The sequence below is a fragment of the Bos indicus genome, chromosome 15 (genome assembly GCF_029378745.1).
Source record: "Bos indicus isolate NIAB-ARS_2022 breed Sahiwal x Tharparkar chromosome 15, NIAB-ARS_B.indTharparkar_mat_pri_1.0, whole genome shotgun sequence".
NCBI lineage: Eukaryota > Metazoa > Chordata > Mammalia > Artiodactyla > Bovidae > Bos > Bos indicus.
Window position 1 is genome coordinate 53,811,003 of NC_091774.1, and position 15,008 is coordinate 53,826,010.

A 15,008-nucleotide genomic window follows, 5' to 3' on the forward strand; every position below is an offset into this window, starting at 1 on the left:
AGGATAATTTGAAGCCAGGAGGGAATCATGGAATGGGACAAAAAGCAGAGTTCACTCAACCCTATTTTTGTGGCATCTTTCTGAACTAACATTTCATGCCACTTCCTGCCACACCTTATTCACTAGATCTTCTCTAGTCCAAACTTCTACCCTAGATTGTTAGTTACTCCATTAATATCTTTCAGTGACTAAACTAGTATATTAATTGATGCCTCCTCCCCCCTTGTTCCTGTGTGACTGTTCTTTATTCTTGACATGCCCTTCCCTGACACGGAGTTTCCTTTCCCTTGTCATGTCCGACTCTTTGTGACCCTGTGAACTGTAGCCTACCGGGCTTCTCTTTCCGTGAGATTTTCCAGGCAAGAATACTGGAGTGGGTTGCTGTTTCCTTCCCCATTCCTTTCCCTTATTTTCTGCCTAGTTGTATCTTTCAAGATCCTACTTGAGTCCCACCCTCTCTAGGAAGCTCTCCTACTCTGCATGAATGACTTTTGCGTGATGATTTTTACTTCCCTCTTACTCCTAGAATTTAAGTTTCGTGCACCAGTTATTTACTGAATAATTTGAGCACTTTGCTAGTTTTCTGAACTCAAGGACTTCATAGTCTGGCGGGGAGGCCAGAAATGTGAACAACGTATTGTGGGCTGTTACAGAACAACATACACACACATACACACACACGCACACACACACACGTGTGTATATATAGTACAGAAGAAGAATAGAAGAGAACATTTTAACATTTACGTGCAGGATGATATCTTATTTAGCCCATATTACTGCAAAAGCAGTGTCCTCCTTAAGCAGTATTCCCAGTTATTGAAGCTTAACTCTTCAGTCTGTGTTAATATGTCTGTACTGTGGATAAATGCATATGTTCATGTTGATCTTCATCTTTGATCTTGGGAAATTCCATTTCACAGGCAGTAAAACTGAGGTTGAGATTATTCTAGTAGCTTTACAAATACTATGTTATATCTCAAAATCTTTGTTCCTGGCTTTTAGCCCTTCCAATTTAGGTTCATCTAGGCTATTTTTCTTTCTACTCACCTCACTTACTAACACAAGTACCTGCTTTTCTTTCATGAGCCAGTTTCCTCCCATATATACAGATGCCTGAATTGGGCCTTCAAGGAGAAAAATGTTTAATTCTTCTTATTTTTTGAAATATGAATCTTTGTCTGTATAGGGAAACCAACTTTGTATGGCAGCCTGACTTGTCAAGGAATTGGCCTTGATGGCATCCCAGAGGTTACAGCTTCTGAAGGATTTATTGTGAATGAAATAAATAAGGTAAGATTTATGTCTTCTAGATGGCATCATGTCCAAAACTACGGTAGTATCTTATATATCTACTTTAAATATTTATACTCATCTGTGTATCACTGTCATCTCCATTCCATTCATATAATAATCATAATTTTTACTGCCTTTGAATGTCAAGAGTTTTTCTTTTATACTTAGACATGGTTTTAAATGCAAACTTTCTCTTACTTCCCTTATACTAGTGCTGTTCACTAGTGAGCCACATGTGTAATTTTTTTTTATTGAAGTCTAGTTGATTTACAGTGTTTTAGGGGTATAGCAAAGTGATTCAGTTATGTATATATGTATATGGATATTATATATATATTATTTTTCAGATTCTTTTCCATTATAGGTTGTTACAAGATATTGAGTAGAGTTCCCTGTATTATACAATAGGTCCTTTTGTTTATCTATTTTATATATAGCAGTATGTATCCACATGTGTAATTTTAAATTTTCTAGTAGCCACATATAAAGGGTAAAAAAATAAATAGGTGAAATTAGTTTTAATAATATATTTCATTTAACCCAATATATCTAAAATGTTATTTCTACCTATAATTAATATAAAAAGTTATTAGAAATAGTTTATACTTCTTTCTTCTTACTCTTTTTTTTTTTCTTATTAAGTCTTTGAGCTCCTTTGTATATTTTAACTTAGAGATCATCTCAATTCAAACTCTGTTGGAAATACTTGATATGTATTCAGGTTTAAAAACATTTACAGTTGAAAACAGATGATTCGTGTACCTAACTAGTTCCAAACATACTTAAAAAGTTTTCCAATAGTTGGATCAAGTATCAGTTTTTAAATTGAACTTTAAGATTAAAAATTCAGTCACTCATTTGTATTAGCCACATTTCAAGTGCTGAGTAGCTTTATGTAGCTAGTACCCCATATTGTACAGTATAGCATTATGTATTTGACCACACCTTGGTGAAGGCCTGTATTAATGATACTTAATATATTGTTTTCCTCATCAGTCTTTGAGGTGAGTAGATGGCCATCTAAGTGTTGCAGAACTCATGATCTGACTTTCCTTCCTCATTCTGATGGCTGCAGTCATTGTGCTCTAGTGAGATGATTCCCAAAGGGTGAAACAGCTTTTTTTTTTTCTTTTTTTGGTGTAATTAAGCTTTCTTAGTTATAAGATGTTTCAGGTGTACTGACAAGAATAGAGAATACTTTGTTATTTACATAAGATTTTTAGCAAATGTTCATTTACTACCGACTGTGCAAAATAAGCTACATGTTTTTATATATTTTTATATTTGTTTTTCATGAGCAGTATTGTAGAAAGTACCAAAAGATCTGAGTCCAAGTCTTAGTTACTGTGACATTTACTAGCTATATAATTCTAGACAAATAACTTGGTTACCTGAGCCTCAGTTTCCTCGTCTATAAAACAGAGACTGTATTCTACATTCATAGGCTGATTACTGGGGATTGAGAATGCATATAAAAGAAACTAAGGTATTTCAAAAGTAAGTTACTGTTTATTGTAACAATCTTGTGGGATTAGCATTTTAAATTTCCATTTTGCAGATAAGCAAACAGCTCAGAGAGGTTAATTAACCCTTAATAATCAAAGTTGGCTAGACTGTGTCAGAATTGAAACCCGTTTCTATTAACTTCAAGTATAACACCACCTTGCAAGCCTACATTTTCCCCAGGTGGTTTGCCAGTATCCATTCACAGCCTGGGTGCTGACTTCCTTTCTTCCCTTTGTACTCAGGCCCTTCCAACGTCATTGCTAATTATTGCTGAATACCTGCTGGGTCAGACAGTAAGTGCTTATGGTTGAACATTCATGTTTCCTAACTACCATGAGTCACTTTGCTATTTGATGTTGCTGCATTATCCTGTTAAAACAGATCTGTCATTATGCTTAAAAACCTAACCCCTCAAAAGATAAGAGTTTTGACTTTTAATTTTATCTTAGTGTGGACTATTCACTCTTCCCCTTCACACTGAATTTTATCTGTTTTGATACCTCCTGCAGCTTTTCTTTTAAATCTTCTCATTAACAGCATGAACATTTTCTACTGCTGGAAGATAATACAACATTTATCTTCCTTCATTGTCTGTTTATGGATTAAAGTGTGATTTGCAGGATTGATGAGCAGGAGAAAGCCACTCATCTCTTGAAATCTTTTATATAATTAACTCCAAAGAAATAAAGTCTTCTGAGAGAAAACGCAGTTCTTACAGAGGCCCGAACACTAAGCTTTTAGAGCTCCTCATGTGCTTTTCTTGGTATGAATATTTAGCCAGGAAAGTTTGGCTGACACTTTAGTTTCGGGTACAGGAGACAATTCCAAATCCAGGTCAACTGTCTTGCAGCTGTATGGGTTTTGTCATGCGGTTAGAAGCAAAAACTCATTTAATAAAAGGCCTGCAGGCAGCCAGGCATAGATATGCTGGCTAAGAAAGAATGGTCCATATAGATAACCTGATTGTCTTTTTAAAGGAATAGAAGATCTGTAATAAGAGAATATTGATTTTCAGTTATGAGAATATTATAACTTTGAAACTATTCTTTCTCATGAACTGTGAAGACTGTGCTTGTTGTACATAAAGAGGTTTAGAAAGTCTTGATTATTGAAGACATTTTCATTGTCCAGAAGAATTTTCAGAAACTTTTAAGTACTATGGCATAAGGGATAACAGATTAGGGTCCGTTTGGTGAGAGCAGCTCCTCAGCTCTATGTAGGAGATACACAGTTAGGGGACAGTGTTAGTGTTCTGCCGATTAGAGTAGGGGATTGTTGTATTGCAAGAATCCTTGAGGAGGTGTTTACCAAGCCTTTTATATCTTGGCCTTGAAACACCAACATGCTTAAATGGTTACAGTCTGCCTTTAGCAAGTCATGTCACTTGAATCTAATGTCTGGTCCTAGGTATAATTTAATACTATGTCACTAGTGGTTTCTTGCTACAGTAGCTGAAATATATGTGGTAATGATTAGGCAGAACACATGGGACACCATAAGATAGATATTTGGTAATGACCAGTCTGTGAACATATATAGTCAGTTTAAGCCTAGGTGGGATTGTGCACCACAAGCCTGACCGGGGCCTACACATTGTATGAGCATACCATAATTTACCTACTTTCTTACTCTGGTAACTGTACATGTCAGTAGTCTAACATTCGGAGAAGGCAATGGCACCCCACTCCAGTACTCTTGCCTGGAAAATCCCATGGATGGAGGAGCCTGGTGGGCTGCAGTCCATGGGGTCGCTAAAAGTCGGACACGACTGAGCGACTTCCTTTCACTTTTCACTTTCGTGCATTGGAAAAGGAAATGGCAACCCACTCCAGTATTCTTGCCTGGAGAATCCCAGGGACGGGGGAGCCTGGTGGGCTGCCGTCTATGGAGTCACACAGAGTCGGACACGACTGAAGTGACTTAGTAGTAGTAGTAGTCGTAGTAGTAGTAGTAGTAGTCTAACATTCTTTCTGAAAGTTCTTGTAGGCGGCAAGTTTACTTTTAGATAAGTCTTTTGGGCCCTAGGCCTGGGGGCTGATGCTGTTGGTCCTGTTTTTTGCCACACTGCTGATTGAGAGTACTGGTATTGGATTTTCTTAATGGAAATTAATGTTCTCGTGTTTGTCATTTGTATCTTATTGTTGGTTTGTCTTTGGTTGAATCTTCAACATAAATACATAATGGCTCAGCAATTTCAAATTACATTGCAACTCTCTGCAGTAAAAGGACTGCTTATCTATAGGGGAGTGATAGTTTTATGGGTTGGGGAAAGAGGATTAGAGAGGGAGGGTACACTTAAAAGGTAAGAGTTTCTTTCATCCTAATGTTTTCTTTAAGAAGCTTTATAAAAAAAAATAAAAAAAATAAGAAGCTTTATTTAGTTCTGTTGATGTAGCTTTACTGATGGATTTCATCTTTCCTTCTCTGTTTAGAAAAGCATTCATGTTTCATGTCCAAAGGAAAATGTATCTTCAAAGTTTCTGGCACCATATACTACTTTTTCCAGAATTCATACAAAGAGTGTAAGTATTTTGATAAAATGAGGAGAAAACATAATAACATGTAGTTTTTTGTTTTATCTGCTTGTCTAGTGCTATAAACATATTAATAATTAATGTGGTTTTAATTTACTTTGTGTTATAACACAGCCAATAAAGTGTGATATGTTTGGCAAAACTGGTAGTTGGGTCCTTAGAATAAATGTACAAATCCACTCACTGATAATTTTTTTTTATTATTAAAGGGAATCCTACACTGTTGGTGGGAATGTAAGTTAGTATAGCCACTATGGAAAACAGTGTGGAGGTTCCTTAGAAAACTAAATGTGGAATTACCATATAATCCATCAGTCCCACTCCTGGGCGTATACCTGGACAAAACTATAATTCAAAGCAATGCATGCCATTACTGGTAATCTTAAAGAGAAGAATTGTGTGAAATTTTCTTTTTTTTTTTTTTAAATTTTCTTATGTATGCTTTACTCTAGTGCTGCTTACCTACTTCTGGATAATGATGATAGTACTTGATGTTTGAGTAATTTGCTACTGCTCATATTTCTCTCCCTTTGCCTATAGAAAGAGGCATTTTCTCAAAATTCCAAGAACAGCATATTGAGGGATAATTTTCAGAGATTTTTGTGATAAAGCCCTTTCTAGTACCGTAGGCTTTTTGGAAGCAGAAATGGTGGATTATATTAAAGCCTACAGCTTCTTATTGTGTGATACATTTTCAAAAATAGCTGTTTTACCCTGTTGCGAAACAAATATATATTTAGTGATCAAAATTTAGGAAATACAAAAGAAAGTGAAAATCATTCATTTCTATGCTATGAAGATAACGTGAGCTTTTGTTATGTGGCACTTAGTAATAATAATCAGTGGTTTTGCCACTTGCAACAACGTGGATGGACTTGGAGGGTATGCTAAGTGAAATACGTTAAACAGAAAAAGACAAACACTATATGATGTGGAATCTAAAAAAATAAAACAAACTAGTGAATATAACAAAAAGGAAACAAACTTGCAGATTTAGAAACTAATGGATATAAATAGGGGGAGGGAAGTGAGGAGGGCCAAGGTAGGGGTAGGGGATTAAGAGGCTCAAACCATTATGTATAAAATAAATAAGCTACAAGAATATATTGTACAACACAGGGACTATAGTCAGTATTTTATAACTGTAAATAGAATATAACCTTTAAAATATTGTGAATCACTTTGTATACCTGTAACTTTCTAATATTGTCTGTTAACTATATCTCAATTTTTAAAAGTAAAATTAATAATAATCATATTTGTAATAGCTAACATTTATTGATTGCCTGATATGTGCCAGCACCATACTTTCCATATCATTATTTTCCTTGATCCAATCTTTTTTCTTTAAATATTTTACCATAATAGGTTTTTATAGTATATGCTGTTTTATCAGTTACTTTTTATTTCTTAATATGTACATCATTCTGTGTTTACTTTATGTGTATTATTTTAAGAGTCACATAGTATTCCACTGTATGACTTTACTATAATTTATTTTTCTCATCTTACGTTACTGGGCATTCATTTATTTCTAATTTTCTGACTTCATAGTTTTGATGATATACTTAAGCTAACCCTTTACTCACAAAGGTAAGAAAAAATTAGAGTACATTTATAAAAGTAGAGTTGTTGAGTCACAGGGAATGTACATCATAAGGCTTTTGGTATGTTCTACCTGGCTTCCACTTAACTGATTTATTGAGTAAACTATTGCTCTGCATTTCCTTTGTAAACCAATCTGATTCATGCTCACAGCACATTTGCAGCTTGTAAGGTCTTTGAGGTTTGCATGCTGACACTACCCTCTAAGTTGAATGCTTACCAAGGGTCAGTTACAATGTCTGTTGTACTGTTTTTGAAATTATGTTAATTAAATATGTTAAGCCAGTGAAATATAAGTGTGAAAGGCAGAGTGACTATGTCTTTGGAAACTAAGTTTGATTGCTTTATAGAGACTTGATACAGAAGAGGATTTTTTTTGGCTATATCACACAGCTTGTGCAAAATCTTAGTTCTTCACCTGGGGACTGAACCTGTGCCCCCTGGAGTGGAGTCCTAATCACTAGACTGCCAGGAATTCCCAAGAAGAGTTTTTTAAACCTGCTATTTTGGTAGTTTGGACAAAATAAATGTAGTACAGTATTAGGGAAAAGATTTCTTTAAAAAAACCTGGATAAGTTTTTGCTCTTAGATTGCTTTGTAAGTGTGACTAAAGATTTGCTTTGCTTTCAAGAAACTAGAAGTTGTGTACCGTTTGGTTATAGTTTTTTTTTTTTTTTAATTTTTTTTAATTCATTTATTTATTTTTGGCTGTGCTGGGTCTTTTTTTTTTTTTTTTTTGCTTCTCAGGCTTTTCCCTAGTTGCAGCAAGCGAGGACTACTCTCTAGTTGCGATGCACGGGCTTCTCACTGAGGAGTCTTCTCTTGCTGCAGAGCATGGGCTCTAGGGTGCTAATGCTTCAGTAGTTGTGGCTCCTGGACTCCAGAGAGAGGACTCAGCAGTTGTGGTGCACTGGCTTAGTCGCTCCCAGGCATGTGGGATCTTCCCAGGTCAGGGATTGAATCTGTGTCTCCTGCATTAGCAGACAGATTCTTAACCACTGAGCTACCAGGGAAGCCCCTGGTTATAGTTTTTTACAAGAAAGTCAAGTCTTTATAGTAATTAGTGGACTCATGAAAAGATTAGTATTTGAGTTAAAATAAAATGTAGGGGTATTTTTATATCCTTTTTTATTATTTTCTACTTGTACTGGATTTTCTGATTGATTGACCTACAACTGGGCCCTATCAATTGCCTAAAGACTTTTTTTTACTGTATCGCTTTTGTGCCAGTCTGACTTGACATTCTCTGCTAATGCTGGCTCTTCAAATTTTTTAAAGTTTTACCATTGAGGGATGATGTTTCATTGCTATTTGAATTTACATTTCCTTTGATTAATTATGAATTGACCACTTTTTCATATATTTATTGACCATTCTTCATGTCATTTGCCCATTTTTCTAAGTGTGAATTTTTTTCTTTATTGATAAGAACTCTTCTTATATTAAGGGTATTGATCTTTTGCCATGTATTTTGCAGATAGTTTTTTCTAGTTTATCATTCATTGTTATTTGTTTATGGTGTCTTGATATATAAAATACTTAATTTTCTAGATAATAAAACCTACCAATTTATAATGACTGCCTTTGGGATCCTGCTTAGGGTAGTCTGTGATTTTATATATATATATATATATATATATATATATATATACACACACACACACTTTAAATTACACAGTGTAATGGGTAAGAGCAGGGACTCTAGAGTCAGGCTCATTGGATTTGATCCCCTGGATTTGAATTTCGGTTCTGCCACTTAAACTGTGTGACCTCAGGCCAATTGTTTAACCTTCCTGTGCTGTAGATTCCTTATCTGTAAAGTGGGAGTAAAAGTATTTATCTCTTAGGGTTGTTGTGAGGATTGAAACAATTAGAATTGGGCCTGGAACCTGGCAAACACAATATAAATAGTGTTTGTTAAATACAATTATAAATATGATAATTTTTGAATTTTTATGTTTTATTTTTTGCATTTCAAACTTTATTTTTGTTACTTGATTTGAAGTAGGGGTCTAATTTACTTTTTTTAAATTATTTTATTGAAGTACATTTGATTTACAGTGTTTGTAACAATTCTTTTTGAAATGATTAGCATGTTACAGTACTACAAAATAATCCATCCTTTATTTCAAGGACGTGAATTGTCATCTATATCCAGTATTTATTATTACTCCATTGATCTGTCTGTTCTTTTCCTGTAACTAAGGAATAGATGTTTAACTTTAGACTCTGACTTAGGTTTGTATCCTGGCTCTACTCTGTCACCTTAGGGAAGTTACTTAACTACCTCTTAAACCTCAGGTTTCTCATCTGATTTCTTCAGTTCAGTTCAGTCGCTCAGTCGTGTCCGACTCTTTGCAACCCCATGGATCACAGCACGCCAGGCCTCCCTATCCATTACCAACTCCCGGGTCCCATCTGGTTTCTTACTAATGCTTAAAAGATTTTTGGGTGGATTATATGAGAATAGTGTCTGTTACATGTTTGGCATATAATAGCTGTTCAGTAAATGTTAATTCTCTTTCCTCCTTTAATAAAAATTTGGAGGAAGGAGACAGCTGGTATGATCTATAATCTACTTTTCAGTGTTCTGTCACTTTGGAAGAAATGGATAGTTCAGACTTAATTACCTTTTAGGTCGAGGAACTAGGGCCTCAAAGATCTATAACTGAGATGATAACACAATGTCCCCATCCCCTCCAGGGAAAGTTTATTAACTGAGAGGGTACCAAACAGTATGTCAGAGTTTCTCAACCTTGGCAGTATTGACATTTTAAGCTAGATAATTCTTTTTCATAGGAGGCTATTCTGTGCACTGTAGGATGTTTAGCGGCATCCCTGGCCTCTACCTACAAGTGGTCGATTAGGTAGTGCCCCCAGTTGTGACAACTAAAAATGTTTATGCATCACCACATGTCCCCCCAGAAACAGATTGCTCCTTGTTGACAGCCACTGTAATATACAAATATAGAACTGAAGACCTCGAGAGGAGGAAATGGTGAACTCCTTCAGGTGTTTGGAGAACCACTTACCTTTTGTGGAATAGGTCATTTAAAACACACACACACACACATTAATTTTTCTTCTATTTCTTATTCTCTTTCTCTTATTTGAACTCATTATTAGGTGGTTCACCCATTTACTAATCACCTACTGTATTCCAGATACTCTTCTGGGCACTGAAGCTATAGCAATGAATAGAACGGTGGTGTAGAGCCCATATTCTAGGGTGTGGGACCATATAGGGTTTGTCAATGACTTGGATATGAGAGAGAGAAAATGAGGAGTTGGGATAATCCCAAAGATTTGGCCTGAGAATTGGGTAAATTCTGGTGTCATTTACTAAGTGGGGGACAAGTAGTTGCATTGGTAAGGAATAGAGGGCTTCCCTTGTAGCTCAGCTGGTAAAGACTCCCCTCAATGCAGGAGACCTGGGTTCAATCCCTGGGTTGAGAAGATCCCCTGGAGAAGGGAAAGGCTACCCACTCCAGTATTCTGGCCTGGAGAATTCCATACTGTATAGTCCATGGGGTCGCAAAGAGTCAGACATGACTGAGCAACTTTCACTTTCAGGGGAAAATAAGGGTTGTGTTTGGACAGGTTAAATTTCAGGTGTCTTTTATAAAGCCAAAGATAAGTGCCACATGAGTCAGGAAAGATGTTTGGCTGTGTCACTTTAGGGATTAAATTGATTTCAGAGTGAGTAGGCAAGTGTTAAATATGTTTTGTTTCTGAGACTCTATGAATGGGGACAGTAGTTGGTCTCCTTGATATAGGTCAGATGGCTTTACTTTCTTCTCTGTTGATGAGGTGCTTCATCCTTATTCCCAAACTGGTATTAGGTATTTGTTGAATAGTTACTATGTACATAGCCTATGATTTGAGTAAGAAAGTGGTGCTGGACATGGTTCTGACACTTATAAAGCTCATCATGTAGTTGGGAAGCCAGAACAGAGTTGAAATCGACAGTACTGCTAGTCACTGTCAGGTCAAGGATTAAGGTGCTAGTGGTGGGAAAAGAAAGATCTGAGAAATGTCTCCTAGACATGAGTGTGAAAGCAGAATCCACCAATGAGAAGCTACGGGCAGAATGGGATTATTATGAGGATCAAATGATTCAGTGTATTTGAAAATGTTTTACAAATGATGAATTGTGATATAAATGTTAATTGTTGTCGTAATCCTTAAATTAGAACTACAGTTAACAGTCCTTTTATTGAGGAATCAAAATAAAGAAGAAAAAATCTTAGTGTTAGAGCTGACCTATATAATCCCTTTAGTTTTGCCACACCTATTCATTATGGCTTAATTGGCATAGAAATGTAAACTGGAAAGTTGAATAATTAAAGCCCAAATTCCTACTTTTTAAAAAATAATTTAGGTCATATGAGAATCGTAGTTGCTGGGAATATGCCTGGAATTATATATCTCAGTCTTACATTTCTGGAATATTTGCAACTGAGCGTTTTTTAATATAAAGGGGATAATACATATGCATGTATATGAAAAAGACTTGGCATTCTAATCATGGCTTATTCATGAAGTGATTCCTAATACTGAAATTGCGTAAGTGAATCTGAGAATTTTCTGTTCAGTTCAGTTCAGTCACTCAGTCGTGTCCGACTCCTCGTGATCCCGTGAACCGCAGCACGCCAGGCCTCCCTGTCCATCACCAACTTCTAGAGTCCACCCAAACCCATGTCCGTTGTGTCGGTGATGCCATCCAACCATCTTATCCTCTTTCGTGCCCTTTGCCTCCTGCCCTCCATCTTTCCCAGCATCAGGGTCTTTTCAAATGAGTCAGCTGTCTGCATCAGGTGGCCAAAGTATTGGAGTTTCAGCTTCAGCATCAGTCCTTCCAATGAATATTCAGGACTGGTTTCCTTTAGGATGGACTGGTTGGATCTCCTTGTAGTCCAAGGGACTCTCAAGAGTCTTCTCCAACACCACAGTTCAAAAGCATCAATTCTTCGGCGCTCAGCCTTCTTCACAGTCCAACTCTCACATCCATACATGACCACTGGAAAAACCATAGCCTTGACTAGACGGACCTTTGTTGCCAAAGTAATGTCTCTGCTTTTTAATATGCTGTCTAGGTTGGTCATAACTTTCCTTCCAAGGAGTAAGTGTCTTTTAATTTCATGGCTGCAATCACCATCTGCAGTGATTTTGGAGCCCAGAAAAAGAAAGTCTGACACTGTTTCCACTGTTTCCCCATCTATCTGCCGTGAAGTGATGGGACCGGATGCCATGATCTTCATTTTCTGAATGTTGAGCTTTAAGCCAACTTTTTCACTCTCCTCTTTCATTTTCATCAGGAGGCTCTTTATTTTTATTTTTTATTTATTTATTTATTTATTTTTTTAGGAGGCTCTTTAGTTCTTCTTTACTTCCTGTCATAAGGGTGGTGTCATCTGCATAGCTGAGGTTATTGATATTTCTCCCAGCAATCTTGATTCCAGCTTGTGCTTCTTCCAGCCCAGCATTTCTCATGATGTACTCTGCATATAAGTTAAATAAGCAGGGTGACAATATACAGCCTTGACGTACTCCTTTTCCTATTTGGAACCAGTCTGTTGTTCCGTGTCCAGTTCTAACTGTTGCTTCCTGACCTGCATACAGGTTTCTCAAGAGGCAGGTCAGGTGGTCTGGTATTCCCATCTCTTTCAGAATTTTCCACAGTTTTCTTGTGATCCACACAGTCAAAGACTTTGCCGTAGTCAATAAAGCAGAAATAGATGTTTTTCTGGAACTCTTGCTTTTTGATGATCCAGCGGATGTTGGCAATTTGAATTTTCTGTTACTTGTTCTGAAATACACAAACACAATTAAGGTTTTACAGAGGTAGTGTGAAGTAGTGAATTGGAAGCATCTTTGCTTTTCTTTGAATCCTTCTGGTGCATCTTGGAAGTCTGTCTTTTGTGTAAGTGGGTTCCTAAGAATCAGGAGAGGTATCTTTATTTTAAAGTAACATAGCAAAAGGTGGAAACTATGGAAATGATATGGGAATAAGGGACTTTACAGTTATATAAACTGCAGGAGGTTATATATGACTACAAGAATATCTTTTTGTTTTGAGAAATAAAGAGTTTTGGCTCTAGCCTTGTTGGGAGATCAGTGACTATAACTCAGCCTTCATATTAAATACATGTTCTTTGGGTTGGGAAGCACAGGCTTGAAGAAGTCTTAGAGGAGTTTGAACTGAGAGAGGTTTATAACATTTCAAGGAAAGAAGAGCATTTCATTATTTGTAACACTGGTTACAACACTGGTTTTGTCTTTTGAACAGATAACATGCCTGGACATTTCCAGCGGAGGAGGCCTTGGTGTGTCATCTAGCGCTGATGGGAGCATGAAGATCTGGCAGGCTTCCAATGGAGAGCTCAGAGTAAAGGCTTTGGATACACTTTTAGGGTGGTCTGAGAAACCTTAGACTGGGCCATGGAAAGAAGAGTGGCCCATTCTGAAAATGTAGGAACACTACACTTTGATTGGTCTTTGTTCTTCCACTTGTTAATATGAGACCCAGGCTCAAGTTTGATGATTTGCCAGAACAAATTGGGGCTGAAACAGTGGGAGAGCCTGGCTAGTGAATGTCTGGATGGTCCCTTGATATGAACTGCCTTCAGTGATACATTTCTAAGACAGAGTAGCTGTTACACTGACTGTATGGCTGAGCCCCTCAACCTGTACAGAGGATTTTAAGTAAAAGAGCCCTCAAACCTCCTCAGCTCCTTATGTGTAGAAATAGAGTTATGGATAGCTGCGAGAGCTCTGGAGGTCAAATTCACAACATCTACAGCCAAAGTCCAGGAAAGGGAGCCAACAGCTCCTAGAACATTACCTGGTAGACAGATGAACTAAACAGATTCTTTGGATCTCTTTTGTCTTAAAATACAGTATATAGATGTATCATTTAAGGGACCAAGGATATGGGAGGTAAGAGGACATCGAGGGATGAACAAGAGAACTAGCATGGAATTCTCTTTTGTTTTTCCAGAGAGTATTGGAAGGACATGTGTTTGATGTGAATTGTTGCAGGTTTTTCCCATCAGGCCTTGTGGTTCTGAGTGGGGGAATGGATGCCCAGCTGAAGATATGGTCAGCTGAAGATGCTAGCTGTGTGGTGACCTTCAAAGGTCACAAAGGAGGTATGAAGAGTGATTTTTCCTAAAGCCTTCTGTAATTAGATCCCCAGAAATGAAGCACCAAAAAGACAGAATCTAGTAATCCACAAAAACAGAAATAATTTATCTAACTGGCTATTTAAGTGAAGTGGTATTTCCCCAGGGATTAAAAATTCCTTTCCTACCCAGTTTTGTTATTGCTATCTAGAACTAACTGCCCTACATAGATAGTTGTTTTCCACAATTGATAAGATTAAAAAAAGGAGTAGATGATCTCCTGTTTTCCACAGGAGATCATCTACTGTGTGCTGGGAAAAAAGAGAGGTGTGCCCACTGGTTTTCCTTAGTCCTTTGGCTGAGTTGAGATTAAAGCTGGGTTGCAAATGGCTGCCTCACCAGACATGAGTCAGACCTTGGTCCTAACCTGCTGATATCAGATTGTAGAGATACAGTGAGAACATCTTCTCTCTTTAAATGATTGGTTGGTTTGTTGGGAAAAAAAGATATTTAGACATTTTATCCTTAATTAGGAATGTTAAAAAAAAAAAGTGATAAAATGTCATTCTAATTTTTATGGGTTTGGATATTTTTGAAACTGTAAAAACATCCTCAAGTAATTTCTTACCTTGATCCCTCCTTTGGGACCATAATACACGTCATCTACACCACCCATTTGAGAATTTGTTATATATCACCCTATACTTAATGGTATTTAATCCAGTGTTTTTGCCTTGTGTATCTGACTATATTATAAATAACTTGTGTGTTGATTTTTTTAAGTTTTAGTATTTTTCTTTATAATGGTTTGTCAGATTACATATAGATCGTCTAGCAAACGCATATGTTAACCTTGGCAAATAAATGAATTTTCTTCTTAGACTCAAGTACATGGGTGTGGAGAGGGGATAGAAGGGATATTTAGAGCTTTCCTCACATTCAG

The 15,008-nt window shown here is 36.8% G+C and overlaps 1 protein-coding gene across 2 annotated transcripts in view; it reads left to right on the forward strand.

Annotated features, from left to right (window-relative positions):
• Positions 1-15,008, forward strand: part of PAAF1 (proteasomal ATPase associated factor 1) — a 40,390-nt gene that overhangs the window by 4,198 nt on the left and 21,184 nt on the right. Inside the window, exons 3-7 of one of the 2 annotated variants that reach the window (XM_019975457.2) lie at positions 1,190-1,293; positions 3,045-3,095; positions 5,235-5,324; positions 13,231-13,329; positions 13,942-14,092. In XM_019975457.2, coding sequence (XP_019831016.2) covers positions 1,190-1,293; positions 3,045-3,095; positions 5,235-5,324; positions 13,231-13,329; positions 13,942-14,092 — 495 coding nt within the window. The remainder of the gene's footprint in view (positions 1-1,189; positions 1,294-3,044; positions 3,096-5,234; positions 5,325-13,230; positions 13,330-13,941; positions 14,093-15,008) is intronic. The other variant, XM_019975458.2, reaches the window with a different exon arrangement.